Genomic DNA, 15,152 nt, shown 5'->3' with positions numbered 1-15,152 from the left:
TCAAAAGTTTAAAAAACACACATCCAAATTGACATGAAGGGGAGTGGCTGTAGAGGAGACCCAAAGTGCACCAGCAAGACAATTGGATAGTCCCTCTCAGAAAGGCCTTACGGAACAGAGGGTAAATCCAGGGTACAGTGTGGCACTGATTAACCACATAACTATCCTCCACTTCTTTAGTATTTCCTCCTCTTACTACTGTGGTCTGTATGTAACATACGTCATTCGTCATGTTAGACTTGCATATATTCATTTGTACATTTAAGATCGCTCAGTACATGGTGGTCCAGATAGATGACCCCTCGGAGACACTGACAGGAGTAAAGGTTCCCTGAGAGTATGGGAATCAGAAGGGTGGGGGGAATGGGAAAAGGGAGTTGATAGCATTGATGATTAGACAGCCCCTCCCAATGGGAATAAACAAGGGAACTGTGTGAGAAGACAGGGGTATATTGAAATAAGTACGTATGTCAATAAAAATAGTATTCAGAAAAAAAAGATAAATAATGACATCATAGGCTGGGAGACTTAATACAACCATAGAGGCATTTATTCATTTATTTATTCAAATTTTATATTCCTAATTTCATGCACAGGTTTTAAATTTAAATTCTAAAACTAAAAGATGATGAAAAACACTAAAGTCTTCCCTAGATAAATCACAATCCCTAAAGGATAAGCAAATATAATACCTTACAAATTAAGTATCATTCATGTTGATAAAATTGGTCAAAAGAGCTTGACACAATGGATGCATGTATGGATCATGATAAGAGCTATAAGAACCCCCAATAAAATTAATTTTTTTAATTTGTCAAAATAAGTACAAAAATAAGTGAACCATGATGACCATCTCAACGTACATAAAAAGTTACTTGGTAAGAGTGGGAAAAGTCATTGGAGAACAAAATTTAAAGCCTACACTAACTGCTGTCTTCAGTTGAAATACTAAGAAATGCTTACATGTAAAATCTATTCGCATTAATATGAAAACCCCATTTACCTTAATTATCTGCTCAAATGCCAAGGCAGATTGCAGCATCATGGGTCTCTGGCTTTGTATCATCTGCTGGTCAATAGAGTTATAAAAATGTGCCACCTGCAAAGGAAAATCCAATCAGCAACAATTAAAAATAAACAGCATGCATCTTTTGAAAGTTGTAACTGTTCCAGTGAAATTTTCCATTTTTTCAATCATAAACTTTAATATAAAACATTTTCCTCCAATCTAATGACTATTCATGTATTCATACATGCAATCAATAAGTAAGTGCTAAATTTCTATAATTTTCCAAGTCATGTGGTATTGTTAGGTGCCATTAGCTCCGTTCTAATTCGCAGCAACCCTATGGGGCAGAGCAAAACAGCCCACTGACTTTTCTAACAATCCCCTTTCCAGAGGCAGCTCACCATGTAGCTTTTCCTAAGAGTTGCTGCTGCATTAGAATTGGCAACCATTCAGTGAGTAGGTGAGTACTTACTTAACCCGTGCATAACCACATCTAGTGAAAATGTTTTTAGGACGCAATTGTAAAAATTTGATAGATACTATAAGCTAATTCTACTATAGGAAATTAAAGAACACAAAAAATATCTTTAGGTATATTGGTAAGTCAAAACTGCTAACATAAGATAAGCTGTGGGCCACTGGAGATCCCCTCATAGAGGCGTTTAGGAGAGGAGATGGGTTAATTAGGGTGTGAGGCAGTACCGATGAAAAACACAGCTTTCCCCCAGATCCTGGATGCTTCCTCCCCCCAACTACCATGATCCGAACTCTACCTTGCAGGCCTAGATAGGGCAGAGGCTGTACACTGGTACATATGAGAGCTGGAGGCACAGGGAATCCAGGGTGGATGATGCCTTCAGGACCAAGGGTGTGAGGGGGGATGCTGGGAGAGTGGAGGGTGAGTGAGTTGGAAAGGGGGAACTGATTACAGGGATCCACGTGTGACCTCCTCCCAGGGAGAGGGACAGCAGAGAGGGGGGGGGAGGGAGACTCCGGATAGAACAAGATATGACAAAATAACGATGTACAAATTACAAAGGGCACATGAGGGAGGGGGGAGCGGGGAGGGAGGGGAAAAAAAAAGAGGACCTGATGCAAAGGGCTTAAGTGGAGAGCAAATGCTGTGAGAATGATTGGGGCGGGGAATGTATGGATGTGCTTTATACAATTGATGTATGTATATGTATGGATGGTGATAAGAGTTGTATGACTCCCTAATAAAATGTAAAAAGAGAAAAGGGGAAAAAAAAGATAAGCTGTGAAGGGAAATTAGTGAGTCTTAAACCTGTAAGAAGAGAAGTTCTCTTTTATTTTTTGTTTCCCCCTAAGACTTCACAAAATTCCTGGCATAAAGTAGTTGCTTAAAACATATTTCTTAAATAATGTTATCCAGAGGACTTCTCTTCTTCCCACTAATGCACAGGAATAGATCCTTTATTGGTAAAGACTACACACTCTTCTTGTACCTCAATAGCAGAAACCCAATGAGCACTGCTGACTGCTGGGAGCAAAGAACAGACACTATTTCAGCAATCTGGCAACACTGCTGTCCAAAAGGCAGTATGCAGGCCCTACTCTAGCTAAATGTGCGCGTATCCGTGCGCGCGCGCACACTCACACACACAGACGGAACATCAAACACGGGCGGGAAAACGGAATCAAAAGATGAGTGGAATTTTCCCATGAACTTTTTGAAGACCCTCACATATTCTTCTAGATGGGACTCAAACATCATGCTTTCATAAACATTTATCTGATAATACTTCTACCCCTAGTCAGGAGAAGAAAAGCATCACCTTCACACTTTCAGAATCTTCAGAACATCTATAAAACAGTACTTACAGTCAGTATTTTTTGTCAATTTTTTCATGTGATCTCTAAAGGAAAATTACAGCTTAGGAGTCAGAAAGACCTACTGTCAACTCTCACCTTCAGAACGTACTAGCTATGAAAGACTGGAAAATTAGGCTTCTGATCCTCAGGCTGATGTTTAAAGAATATAAATCAAATCACTAAAAATAAAATCATGTACCATAGAGACTGTTATTTCATGAACACTCAATATTCTGTATGCTTTCTTCTCTAGACCATCATTCTCAACCAGTGCTAATTTTGTTTTCCAGCGGACATTTGGCATAGTCTAAAGGCATTTTCGATTGACCCAATTAGGTAGGGGCCAGAGGGGTAGAGCCCAGAGATGCTGCTATAAACATCCTAAAATGTTCATGACACTTTTAAACCCATAAAAAATTACCTGGCACAAAATATTAATAGCTGCTAAATCTGAGAAACCCTACAGCAGACTTTAAAATAATTTCTTTATTCTTGTATCCTAATACACTCTAGTGCTCAATAATATATTCACTGAATAAAAGAATAAATTAATGATAAAACACACAAGGTATGGGGTTTTCCCTCAAAGATCTAATAATCAGGTAAAGAAATGACAGAATCTAACACAATATGAAAAGTGCTGAAATAGTGAATTTTTTCCCACAACACTATGTTCTCACAAAAGGATCGATTAACTAAAGGAAGGCATCCTTTTGTGTTGGGAAGTACAGCCAAAGAAAACACATTTCCCCAATCGAAGGCCTATTTAAAGAACAGATCCATTTCATCTTAACAAAACCCTGGGTGAGACTTAATATGAAGAGTGCAGGGAGGGAGCGCCAAAGGAAGGATAAAGAGGACATTTAAGACAAGCCGTACAAGCCATGCCAAGGGCATCGAGGCAGAGGAAATGACCCAATAGAATTGTGCAGACGAAACAGAGAGAGAAGAAATTACTAGAAACACAGACCTGTCCGTCAGTCTGATAACTTGCAAGGAATCTGCCCCCAGAAGGCAAGCAAATGATCATTTTATTAGATGCTTCTTTAAGACTCAAGTAGTATGAAAGAAAATAAAAGAATGGAAAATATATGATTATTCTAAATAATAAACACTAATCGCAATACGTCAAATAAATAAATTCCTATAGAAGTGACAAAGCAAACTGTAATGATTTATTTAATGAACCACAATTTCATAAGGTTAAGTGGTGCTCTTCTATTAGCTTTCAAAAATCAAAAATAGAAAGCAAAATCCCTTACAATACTCTCGTTTAATGTCACCAACTCAAAATAAACACATTACTTTAAAAAGTCATACTTGTTTAAGAATAATTGCTTGCTTGCAGAATTTCTGCGCAATATTTGCGACTTGCTGTATTTTGGCAGGGATAACAAAGCCAAGGGCTGAAAGTTGACGGACTTCTCTCAGAAGGACAACCAAACGATCTGAATAATGCACTTGTAATGATCCATCATTAGGATCCAGTTCCATAATGCGACTATTGGCCTCAATGCTACAAAACAAAATGAATTATTTTCAGTGTTCATGTTCTCTTTGATGAACAATAGTATTGTTTTTACAATTTCTTTTCAAGACCAAAATCTGATCAGCGTAAAGTGAAGAGAAAAAAAAATAGAGCTTTCAGGTTGTATTTTTTTCATTAAATTTGTTTTTTCCAATAGTATTGCACAATTCTTACCTTGGGAACAAAATGTGATATTCAAAATACATTATCACCTCAATATTTCAACCAGACATCTTCAAGGGTGGAAAAATCAATCTCTTAACCTTCAGCTCAAACTCAAAATTGTCATCACGTTCACATACAGAAAAAGCATTCTGATTCATTTCTTTTAAGGCACCTTAGATTTATTTTTAATCAGCTTGCTTGGTTCTTTAATATCTTAATATCTAATAGGAGTATAGATTTCAAATGTTCAAATCATTTTACCCTTTGTTTCACTAAGTATTGTCCTATCTCTGCATTTCATGTAAAGGTTGTAATGGCTAAATTTAATGTGATGTATTTCAATCAGTATGGATTGTGAACGTACTAAGCTAGGTTATGCATATGTATGGGATATATACTGTTTTCTTTTAGGATTACTTTTATACAATGTGCATTCTGTCAAGTCACTCACAATTAAGAGAGGTTCAGATTTTAGAAGTTAATGAAAGCTGGAGGGAGGGTGGGATGTAAAGTGGGAACCGATTAGAAGGATCTACATGTGACCTCCTCCTCCCTGGGGGATGCACAACAGAAAAGGGGGTGAAGGGAGATGTCAAGACAGTGCAAGGTATGATGAAATAATAATAATTTGGGGTTCTTGAGAGAGGGGGAGTGGAGAGGGAGGGGGAAAATGAGGAACGGATACCAAGGGCTCAAGCAGAAAGCAATGTTTTGAGAAGGATGATGGCAACAAATGTGCTTGACACAATGGATGTATGTGTAGATTGTGGTAAGAGTTGTACGAGCCGTTAATAAAAGGATTTTTTTTAAGTTAGTGAAAGCAAAGAACAGATCTACTTAGCCTGCTTAACATACAATATAAAGTATTTTGAAATGGCTTAAAATGATCATTTAAACGTAAACTTTCCTATATGAACCTAAAATCAGTTCAAAAACTATTACCTTAATCTTATTCACCCGAAAGCGATTTAGTTTCTACATCCCAGAATTTCCCAAAATGTGTTCCAAAGAACACTGATTCTACAGAACACTATTGGGTTATAAACCCAAAATGGAAAAAAGAAAAAAAAAAAGGTGGGAAAAGAAATTTTTAAAATCAAATGGGAAGCACTGTGTTGAACAAAGTGAAACTGGTGTCTCTCTACAGCAATTCTCGGACTTTTGTCATGCTACCCTAAAAGATGGACCTCAACACCACAGTGATAAACTCAGAAACCAAGCCCACTGGCATCGACTGGATCCCAATTCATGGTGGCACTATACAACAGTGGTTCTCAACCTGTGGGTCGCGACCCCTGTGGGGGTCAAATGACCCTTTCACAGGGGTCACCTAAGACCATCAGAAAACACGTATTTCCGATGGTCTTAAGAACCAACACACCACTCCTCTATCCATCTTCAGGTAGGTCCGCCCACATGCAGATACACCTACATGAGTACCCAGTGTGAAGACTGTTACCCATGCTACACCATGCTTCAAGACAAAATTGCATTATTTGCAATTAGAAATAAATATTTCACAATATATAATTACATATTGTTTTGTGATTAATCACTATGCTTTAGTTATGTTCAATTTGTAACATTAAAAATACATCCTGCATCAGCTATTTATATGACAATTCATAACAGTAGCAAAATTACAGTTATGAAGTAGCAACAAAAATAATGTTATGGTTGGGGGTCAACACAACATGAGGAACTGTATTTAAGGGTCGCAGCATTAGGAATGTTGAGAACCACTGCTATATAGGATTTCCAGGACTGTAAATTTACATAGAAGCAGGCAGTCTCATCTCTCTCCCTTGAAGCAGCTGGTGAGTTTGAACTGCCAACCTTGAAATTAGCAGCCTAGCCCCTAACCCACTGAACCAACATTCCTTCACTGTACTGTAGAGAGCGCAAATATTCAGGGTTCCTTCACCGCACTGATAGCGTGTACAAATGTTCTTTGGTTTCTTTTTTCTTTTCTGGAGCATCCTTCAAGTATCCTCAACACAGAAGGGAATAAAACTAAACAGCCTTGCCCTTCAAAAACAGTAACAAGTGTAATGGTTCCCGGAGGCGGGGCGGGGCAGGAGGGGTATGGAACAGGGAGCTGATAACACTGATGGCTGTATAACCCCACTCAATGAGATTGAACAATAGAATTGTATGTGAATGGATATATTGGATTGTGTAAGATATGGCCAAAAAAAAAACCTATTATAGGGGGAAAATTAAATAAATAAGGGTTCCTGCGGCTAAGGTGGGAGGAAGAAGGGCATAAAGGGGAGCTGATATCAAGAAGGAAGAAACGTTTTTAAACAGATTGTGACCCCAATAGTACAATACTGCTTGATGTGATGTGACTGAAGTATGGACTGTTAGGATACCTGTAAGAGCTCCCAAAAAAGATTAAAAGTTTTTTTTAAAAAAGCTAAATGTATTAATGTTAGATTCACTGCACATTAGCACCTTTTAATTCCTCTATTCTTTCTCTAAAAACAGAATTCCAGATAGGAAGGATCTTCAAATTTTTGGACGGACAATTCCATTATTTCTCCACAAATATTTTATTTTATTTTTGGAGAAAATACACAAAGCAAAATGCACGGCCATACAAGTTTTAGATACAATCATCTGTGCATTGGTTACATTCACATCGTAATTGTCCTCGGCATTTTTTCCTAATTACCCACAAACCTTCTGAAGTCTTCTCATATAGAAAATAAAAATAAAATTATTCTTTCCATTTAAGAAGCTACCATCTCTAGCTTAACGTGGCCTTTGTAGGCCCACTGATAAAATCAATTTCGTATCACAAATTTACTTAAAGAAAGCCACTGTGTCCTTCTAAGAATACAGACCATAATATACTGTGGTGAGGTAGCCTGTGGTGCAAAGAAACAATCATTTTCTTGGACCACCTACTTTAAAATCGCAATCATACAATTAGATTAACCAATTAAAGTAGGTTCAATACAGTTTAAATAAGACAGAACATATGTGAATAGCAGTGACAGAAACCATGGAAAAGAAAAAAATCTAATTTTAAGAAATGGAATCTACGGCTCTGGAAAACAGACATCAGAAGCAAGGGAAAGCAGTCAACTATTTCATGAAGGTTCCCAACTTCAATGACTTAAAAAGGCATGATCTGAAGGTAACCACGATCACCAACATACAGCAAACATAAAAGGAGAACCAGCAAGCCTAGAAAAAGTAACAAGTCTGGAAGAATAATTACATCTTCCCTTTGGAGTCAAAACATAACAAAGATTTCTGTGCAAGTTTCACTAGTTAAATGTGTAGACTTACCACAAACCAGATCTGGAATCAGATATACCTGACTGAATATCTCTGGACCAATCATCAAATTGTTCTTGTTCATAAAGCTTAAATTGATCTGAAAGATCTTCAGCACTACGATGGAAGGATCGAAATCCTGACAAGTCAGATAAAAGAGCTTCTGCAATCTTGATCGTATCATCTACCTGAAAAGTCAGATGAGAAAAATATACATTGCTTAAAGTCTAACAAAATTGACACAAGATAATGAGCCCGTTTCTCTGATCTGTGTGTAAAAATATCACACTTCATAACAACAAAGACACAAGAGCAGAGAGCACATACAGGTACAGGACCCCGAGAAGGTTCATAAAGATGTGTGTCCCATTGACTTTCAGAAAAAGAAGCAAAACTTGGCCCACAGCTACCAATGCTATGGTTCAACTTAGCATCAAATAAGAATTAGATCAACTTGATCAAGAATTCAGGGAGAAAAGTGTTTTCCCTCCTCAAATGAACACTGTAGCAACCTGCAAAGCTGACCAATAAAATCACGCAGGATGGACTAGAAAAGAAAGCCTCAAAAATATAAACTTTTAATCATTAAAACTATAGAACAGATGATTCTTTGTAATAATACATGTGCTCTTGCTATTAATCACATACAATTATCAATCAATATTTACGAGTCTAACGCAAGGCACTGAGTCATATACTAGTTAGTAATGCACAGGATTCTGACACCGATTTTAAAGTGACCAGAGAGTCATTTACACCTGAGCCAATGCCATAATTACCTATCGCTCTTCCTTTCAACCTGAAGTAATTTAGCTCTGCAAATAGATCTTGCAGCTATCAACATTTTTAAATGCTGTATTTTCAAAGGATTTTTAATAGTGTAAAGACGTTTTCATCCTGAACACAAAGTTTTAAGTAGACATGAGGAATGCCAAGTGATTTGACAAGTACCTATACACAAGAGTGAAGCAAAAATCATCAGAACTTCCTCAGCACACTTTTTCAAATGCTTGCATTTAACATGAAAATCAGATGGCTTTGCCGGGAAAAACTAAATATTTTTAATGTTCTGACTACAGTTCTAGAGTGCCTTTACAAGGTCATAATTGATCCCATTTTAAAATTAGCATTCAAATTTTATTAAAACCCGTACCTTCAGCTCCAACTGGCGGACCCAAACTATATTATTGACAACTTCTGACAAATTTTTCCCCGAAAGAGGTCCAGATGTATCACCAGGAATTCCTCGGCACCGATTCTCAAAGTCTATTCGAAAATCTATAATATATAATTCAAATAAGATGATTATACACATTAAGCAAAAGTTTCCTAAGTGTCTTACATAAATCAAGCCTACATAAAATGTTGCAGAGACAAAGATAGTTGAGTCAAACGCTCAAGGTTCTTGTGATGTATCCAATGAAGAGGAGGAAAATAAGATGCTAGTCCAATAATGTCTTTCATAGAAAAATCACCATGTTTTCACACAAACACCATACAACATATGGTATTTACCAACAATACGATCCCCTCAATCATTACCTCTTCAAGATGTTTTACATGTGTGCACATTATTTCTGTATGAGCACTCTTGTGTATGCACTACTTACATGGCAGTTACACACAAAAATATGGCAGTAAACTACTTTTCAGTATATACAGGTCAGAATATGTAGCTTTAATTTGACGACATACAATAAGAAATAAGTAAACTGCTATCGGAAGCACTATAATCTCCAGTAAACGCTTACCTTTAACAGAGTCCACAAGTCTTGCCAGTAACGTTTCCCTTTCTAATATTAACTCTTGGCTAATAGTTGGACGCTTCACCAACTCTTTGTATTTCAGAAATGTCTGAAGAAGCTAATAGAAAATAAACCAAGTGTAGGTTCATCACAAATATTCAACTTAGTAAATACATACAGAGTTCCTAAAATAGCTTAAGGGAGTTAGTTTACCTGCTGTGGGCTGTCTTGAATTTCTGAAATATAACTTTTCAACTTTGCTGCAACTTTTTGTTCTGCAGGTGCAACGATTTTTCCGTATTGAGAGACTGCAGCTTTCCACAGAGGCTAAAACAAATTGACAACCATTGACCTTGATATGCTGGAGTGTATTATTTGTAAAAGTAATAGCACAAACAGGAAATGATATGACTACATTCATACATATATACTCAACCTCAGTATATGGATTGTATTGCAGAGGATTCAGACCAGCAAAAGGCTCAAACACTCGAGCCAGGCCTATGATTTTCTCTTCGCTGGCAGGTAAAAAGTAAAGAAGTTTCTCATTAATTGTTCTAACAGCCAAGATCTAAAACATAAAATAATAAAACAATAAATTATATGTTAAAATCTGGATAAAAAACTGGCTAGAAGTCTAGTAATAGGCAATAATTCAGCATTCTATTCATTAATAATCATATGACCATCATACGTCAATGTACTTAATCTGATGAAAATATATAAAATCTAAGTATTTTAAAACTGTTTATAATAATTATTTATAAACTATCAAGGGACCAGGGGTGGGATCGGGGAGGGAGGGGGATGGGGGGAAAAAAAGGGAAACCGAGCTGATTCCAGGAACCCAAGTGGAAGGTGAATTATGAGAGTGACGAGTGCAACGAATGTATAAGGGTGCTTTGCTCATTTGATGTATGTACAGATTGTGATAAGAACCTTATGAGCCCCAATAAAAAGATTAAAAAAAACTTTAAAATTGTTTTAAAGTCTATCTTCCTTAATATAGTAAAAATATTTTTTCATTATTTTACGTTAGATAACACTTCTAGTAAGTTATATCTTAACAGCCTGCTATAGTTTATTGTGCCAGCCTGGCCGATAAACACAAATAGGATTAACTGAAGGGCAAAGGGATAAATGGCTCGGTGAGCCTCGCCTTGGTTGTTCTGTGCCTCAGTTTAAAGGGGTACACTACCTGTGGGATGCCTAGCCTGTGGACTGTGCCGCTGTAAGTTGAGGTCCCTTTAAGCCCACACAATTGGAATGTTCATCTCTGGAGCTGGGGACTGACAGTTGATGACAGCTGGGGACCTGCCTTGCTGTTTGCTGCCTGGGTATATATAGCCCAGCTCTCTCTACAGAAGGGGACTGGCAACTGGCAGCTCTCAAGCCTTGAATGACTGCTAGTGTCTCACTGCTTTATAATTTAACTGTTAATTTCTTGTATTATCTATCTGTATATAGTTTAATGGTTTATTTCTTGAATTATATATCTATCTTTATAAATATATTTATATATAATTACTAGCAATCTGGTTTGTCTCTCTAGAGAACCCTGTCCAATACACAGCCCTATTATGTATAATTTACAAGGAATTGAAAAACAAATATCATCATACTTAAAATTCCACCAACAATCAAAAAGTCTAGTAAAAATGCTATAATCTTTCATCTGAGTTGGAAATACTTGTATGAAGTTATGATTTTATTTTTCTCACTCTAAGTAAAATTGAAAAAACAAAGTACACATTAAGTAAGTCAACCTACTGAAAACGCCTAAAACACTAGTAACTATCTATGTAACAGTTAGCACCTCCACAACCAGGTCATTGCTGCTAAGTATCATTTCCCACTATTAAACTCCAGGTACCTTGCAGAAATGACTCATTCCAAATATGGGACTCAAAATGTACATCAAAGGAGTATTACTATCATGTCAAAGTGACACAACAGCTAATCTATGGGGCCCTCCCTCACTGCCGAAAGATGGAACGATTTGAGAATAATGGTAACATTAACTAACAAAAACAGAAAATATACAATTCAATTCCATGAGTTCATGAAATAGCTATAATAATGTACCTGTTAATTAAGGAACTGACTGCAACATTAACTCATTGTTCTGAAATTTGATAGCTGAAAGAACCAGCTGTCTACACTGACATTCCGCTATGTGTTTTATCTCAGACACCTCCAAAGTTGATGAAAAAAAGTTATTCTATGTGAAAAAAATCCTAACTAACAAATGCAGAGAGAGTGATAGAAGTAGAAAACTCTACTTCTGCAACCCTGTGTGATAGGCAAGCAGCCCTGGTGGCACCACAAGTAGATGAAGCTCGGGGCCACTAAACCCGGCCATTCCATGAAGTTACCTGCTTCTGCCAAGCTGCACAGCCTCAGAAACCCACAGAGCAGTTCTGCTTAGTCCTGAAGGGTCACCATGGGTTGGAATGAACTCAATGGCAATGAGTTTGGTCTCTTGGTTTGGGATCATCAATGGCTGAGGGAAACATTATCATGAAGTGGGGTCATAGCAAAGATCTTCATATGTTTGAAATATATCATGTGCCTGAAATACATATTCCAAACTCACTGTATTGTGGCCATTGGTACTCTTAGTGACCCTACAAGACAGAGTAGAACTGGCCCTTTGGATCTGTGAGACTCCAAGTGGACAGCTTCATTTCTCTATCATACCGTGAATGGTGGGTTCAAACTACTGACGTTGAAAGCATATATTGTGGCTTGGTTTGATAAATATTCCAGAGAAAAAGTGGGACAGAGAGGGGCAAACAGCGAAGGAGCGATAACTGAAAAAATACCATGGCTATTAAAAAAAGAATACATGGGCATCCATTACACTAGTTTCCTTTAGGACATGCTTGAAATTTCCCATAGTCCCTTCAAGCTAAATATTGAAAGTCTACATTGAAACACTTTAAGTAAATGAAGCAGCTGTTTCAAGTACGTCTACAAACAAACACACACACACACACACAGCGACCATCAAGGCCATACCAACTAACAGGGACCCATTAGTATAAGAACAGAAGTGTACTTGGAGGGTTACCAATGGCTGATTTGGGGGAAGTAGCTAGCCAGGCCTTCTTTTCGAAGCACTTTTAGGTAGACTCAAACTTGCAACCTTTCAGTTAGCAGCTAAATGCATCGACTGTTTGCACCAACCAGGGATTTCCAATTAGCAAACCCTACAATATTACCCTGCCATAAAAAAGATTTCAGGATTAAATAGAACAAATGAGTTTCCACACAGGACCAAGTAGACTATCATTTCATAGCAAAGAATGAAATAGAAATATACAACTTACAACCTGACATTCACATATCAAAGTAAAGGGGGGGGGTGTCATGATTATGCGTTGGCCTGCTACTCTCAAGGTCAGCAGTTCGAAACCACTAGCCACTCCGTAGGACAAGGCTTTCTACGCTGGTAAAGAGTTACAGTCTGTAAAGAGGCAGTTCTGCCTGTCCCCTAGGGTCACTATGCGTCAGAATCTACTCCGTGGCAATGAGCTTGATTTTTAATTTTTTTAATTGGGTGGAGGGTTTTTGGTTGGGTTTTTTTTCGGAAGCACCTTGCACTTCATCCCATGATTGCCATAAGTCATCTCACACCAACTGTAACTCTTGTTCCCACCCTGGACTATAAATAGCTTCCATCAGATGTGTTACCAGCTACAGAGGCTGTCAAGTCGATCCCAATGTCCAGTGACCGCGTGCATGTCAGTGAACGGAAATGTGCTCCCTGAGCCCATCAAAAGCTGATTTTTCACAAGTAGGTGCAAGACTTTTCTTCTCAATCAGATGTGTAATGCTTGTCAATTATAAAAGTTTCACAAAAAAGGGAAATCTACTTCACACTTAGGCACAAACATCTAAATAATCGAATGCATACCTCTTCAAAGCGTTTGCCAAGTTTGTCGAGTGCTTCAGGGAAATATTTTTCATTTTTCCACGGATGAGGAACGTAGCGTTGCCAGACTTGACCTGTCAGGTGATTACACACTATCACCCACTGTTCACAAATTGAAATACCAGCTCTCAGATTTTCTTTCACCAGGTAATAAGGGTCTTCCCAGAGGTTCACTGTTCCCAACTTTTTCTGAACAAACCTTCCAAAGGAGCCACCTGAAAACAAGATGAAATAGAGATATAAATAAAAATAAAGTTACTGAAGACTAGTTATAGAAGTGGTAGGTTTATGACAAAACTGAATCATGTACAAATTATGAAGCTAAAAATGCTTGAATGCAAAGCATACCCTTAGACTACCAATCAATGACCCTTCCATATTATTTACATACAAATCAGTTTTAAGTACAAACATTAGTTTGCATTTTTGTATTTTTCAATACATCAAGGACACCTTTCAAGCTCAGGACCATGGTCTTGGGGGGCACCAAGGTCACTTGGCACAGCCTAGTCTACAAAAATAATGCTCTCCATCCTACTTTGAAGAGCAGTGACTGGGGTCTTAAAAGCTCCTGAGCAGCTTTCTAAGGTACAAACATTGGTTCCTCTCTGCCCAGAAAAAAAAATGAGAGTGAAGAAAATTGAAGACACATAGGAACAATTAGTTCGGTCAACTAGTGGACCATTCAAACACCGTCTCCACAACACTTAGACCTGAAATGAGATGGCACCCAGCGGACATTACAAGCCACTACTACAAACTGCTATGAAAGGTATATTAAAAGGTCTTGCATAAAGTGGGAGAAAGTGTGCAGCAAAATTCAAAGTCCGGACTTATTGGTCAGCTAGAAACTGATAGAACCCCCAAGACGATGGCCCTTAGTCACCTTTCAGGTCTGGAATTGAAACCCTACGACTCAGGTTTTCGTTAAACCATGGATATGCTTATGTACACACCTTTCAAAAAATCACCCACATGAGATCAAAAGTGCAGTATTTAGCCAAGGACTAAGTTAAGAAGGGTTAGGGAAGGGACTAAATATCTTTCAATTTAGTTGTATTAACAGTCAAAGAATTTGGCACATATGGTTTAAGTTCATCTAGTAACTATAAATATCTACTGAAATAATCTGATTTGTTTTAAAAGTCACTTCAAGTCACAATTACTACATTAAGTAGCATAGTACATAAGTGTTTCAAAGAAAATTATAAACAAGCGATGGCAAATTAGGAAGAGGTATATACAGGAACTCTGCCTAATAATTCTTCTGGAAATCTAAAACTGCTTGATAAATCAAAGTGTACTAAAAAATGGAGGGGGTGGGAAGACAAGCTTCCCAGAATTACACGTTTTCTTTTTATTACTAATTGGGATTTAATACATATATCATTTCAAAGTTCAATCATGTCAAACAGAATTGTACACTTGCTACCACAATCAGTTTCCAAACATTCTTTTTCTCCTTGGACTCCTTGACATCGTCTCCCTTTTACCCACCCCACCCCACCACTGTAACAAGCCCACCCCCACCCCCAAAACTCTTATTCCACTAGCTGTTCCTATAGGTTCGTCAATCCTGGGGTTCATATACCAAAACACATAAAGTGTACATAGCACAACTTCATGAAGGTGAACTCGAAAGACATA

At 37.6% G+C, this 15,152-nt stretch overlaps 1 protein-coding gene across 1 annotated transcript in view; it reads right to left on the bottom strand.

Moving 5' to 3' along the window:
* Positions 1 to 15,152, bottom strand: part of DYNC2H1 (dynein cytoplasmic 2 heavy chain 1) — a 349,851-nt gene that overhangs the window by 322,367 nt on the left and 12,332 nt on the right. Inside the window, exons 6-13 of the mRNA XM_075546528.1 lie at positions 13,488 to 13,720; positions 10,005 to 10,139; positions 9,782 to 9,895; positions 9,575 to 9,686; positions 8,977 to 9,101; positions 7,836 to 8,011; positions 4,163 to 4,358; positions 1,004 to 1,099 (exon numbers count right to left, since the gene is read on the bottom strand). Coding sequence (XP_075402643.1) covers positions 1,004 to 1,099; positions 4,163 to 4,358; positions 7,836 to 8,011; positions 8,977 to 9,101; positions 9,575 to 9,686; positions 9,782 to 9,895; positions 10,005 to 10,139; positions 13,488 to 13,720 — 1,187 coding nt within the window. The remainder of the gene's footprint in view (positions 1 to 1,003; positions 1,100 to 4,162; positions 4,359 to 7,835; positions 8,012 to 8,976; positions 9,102 to 9,574; positions 9,687 to 9,781; positions 9,896 to 10,004; positions 10,140 to 13,487; positions 13,721 to 15,152) is intronic.

This window comes from Tenrec ecaudatus, chromosome 4 (assembly GCF_050624435.1).
Source record: "Tenrec ecaudatus isolate mTenEca1 chromosome 4, mTenEca1.hap1, whole genome shotgun sequence".
Lineage (NCBI taxonomy): Eukaryota > Metazoa > Chordata > Mammalia > Afrosoricida > Tenrecidae > Tenrec > Tenrec ecaudatus.
This window is presented reverse-complemented; position numbering and strand designations above follow the sequence as displayed.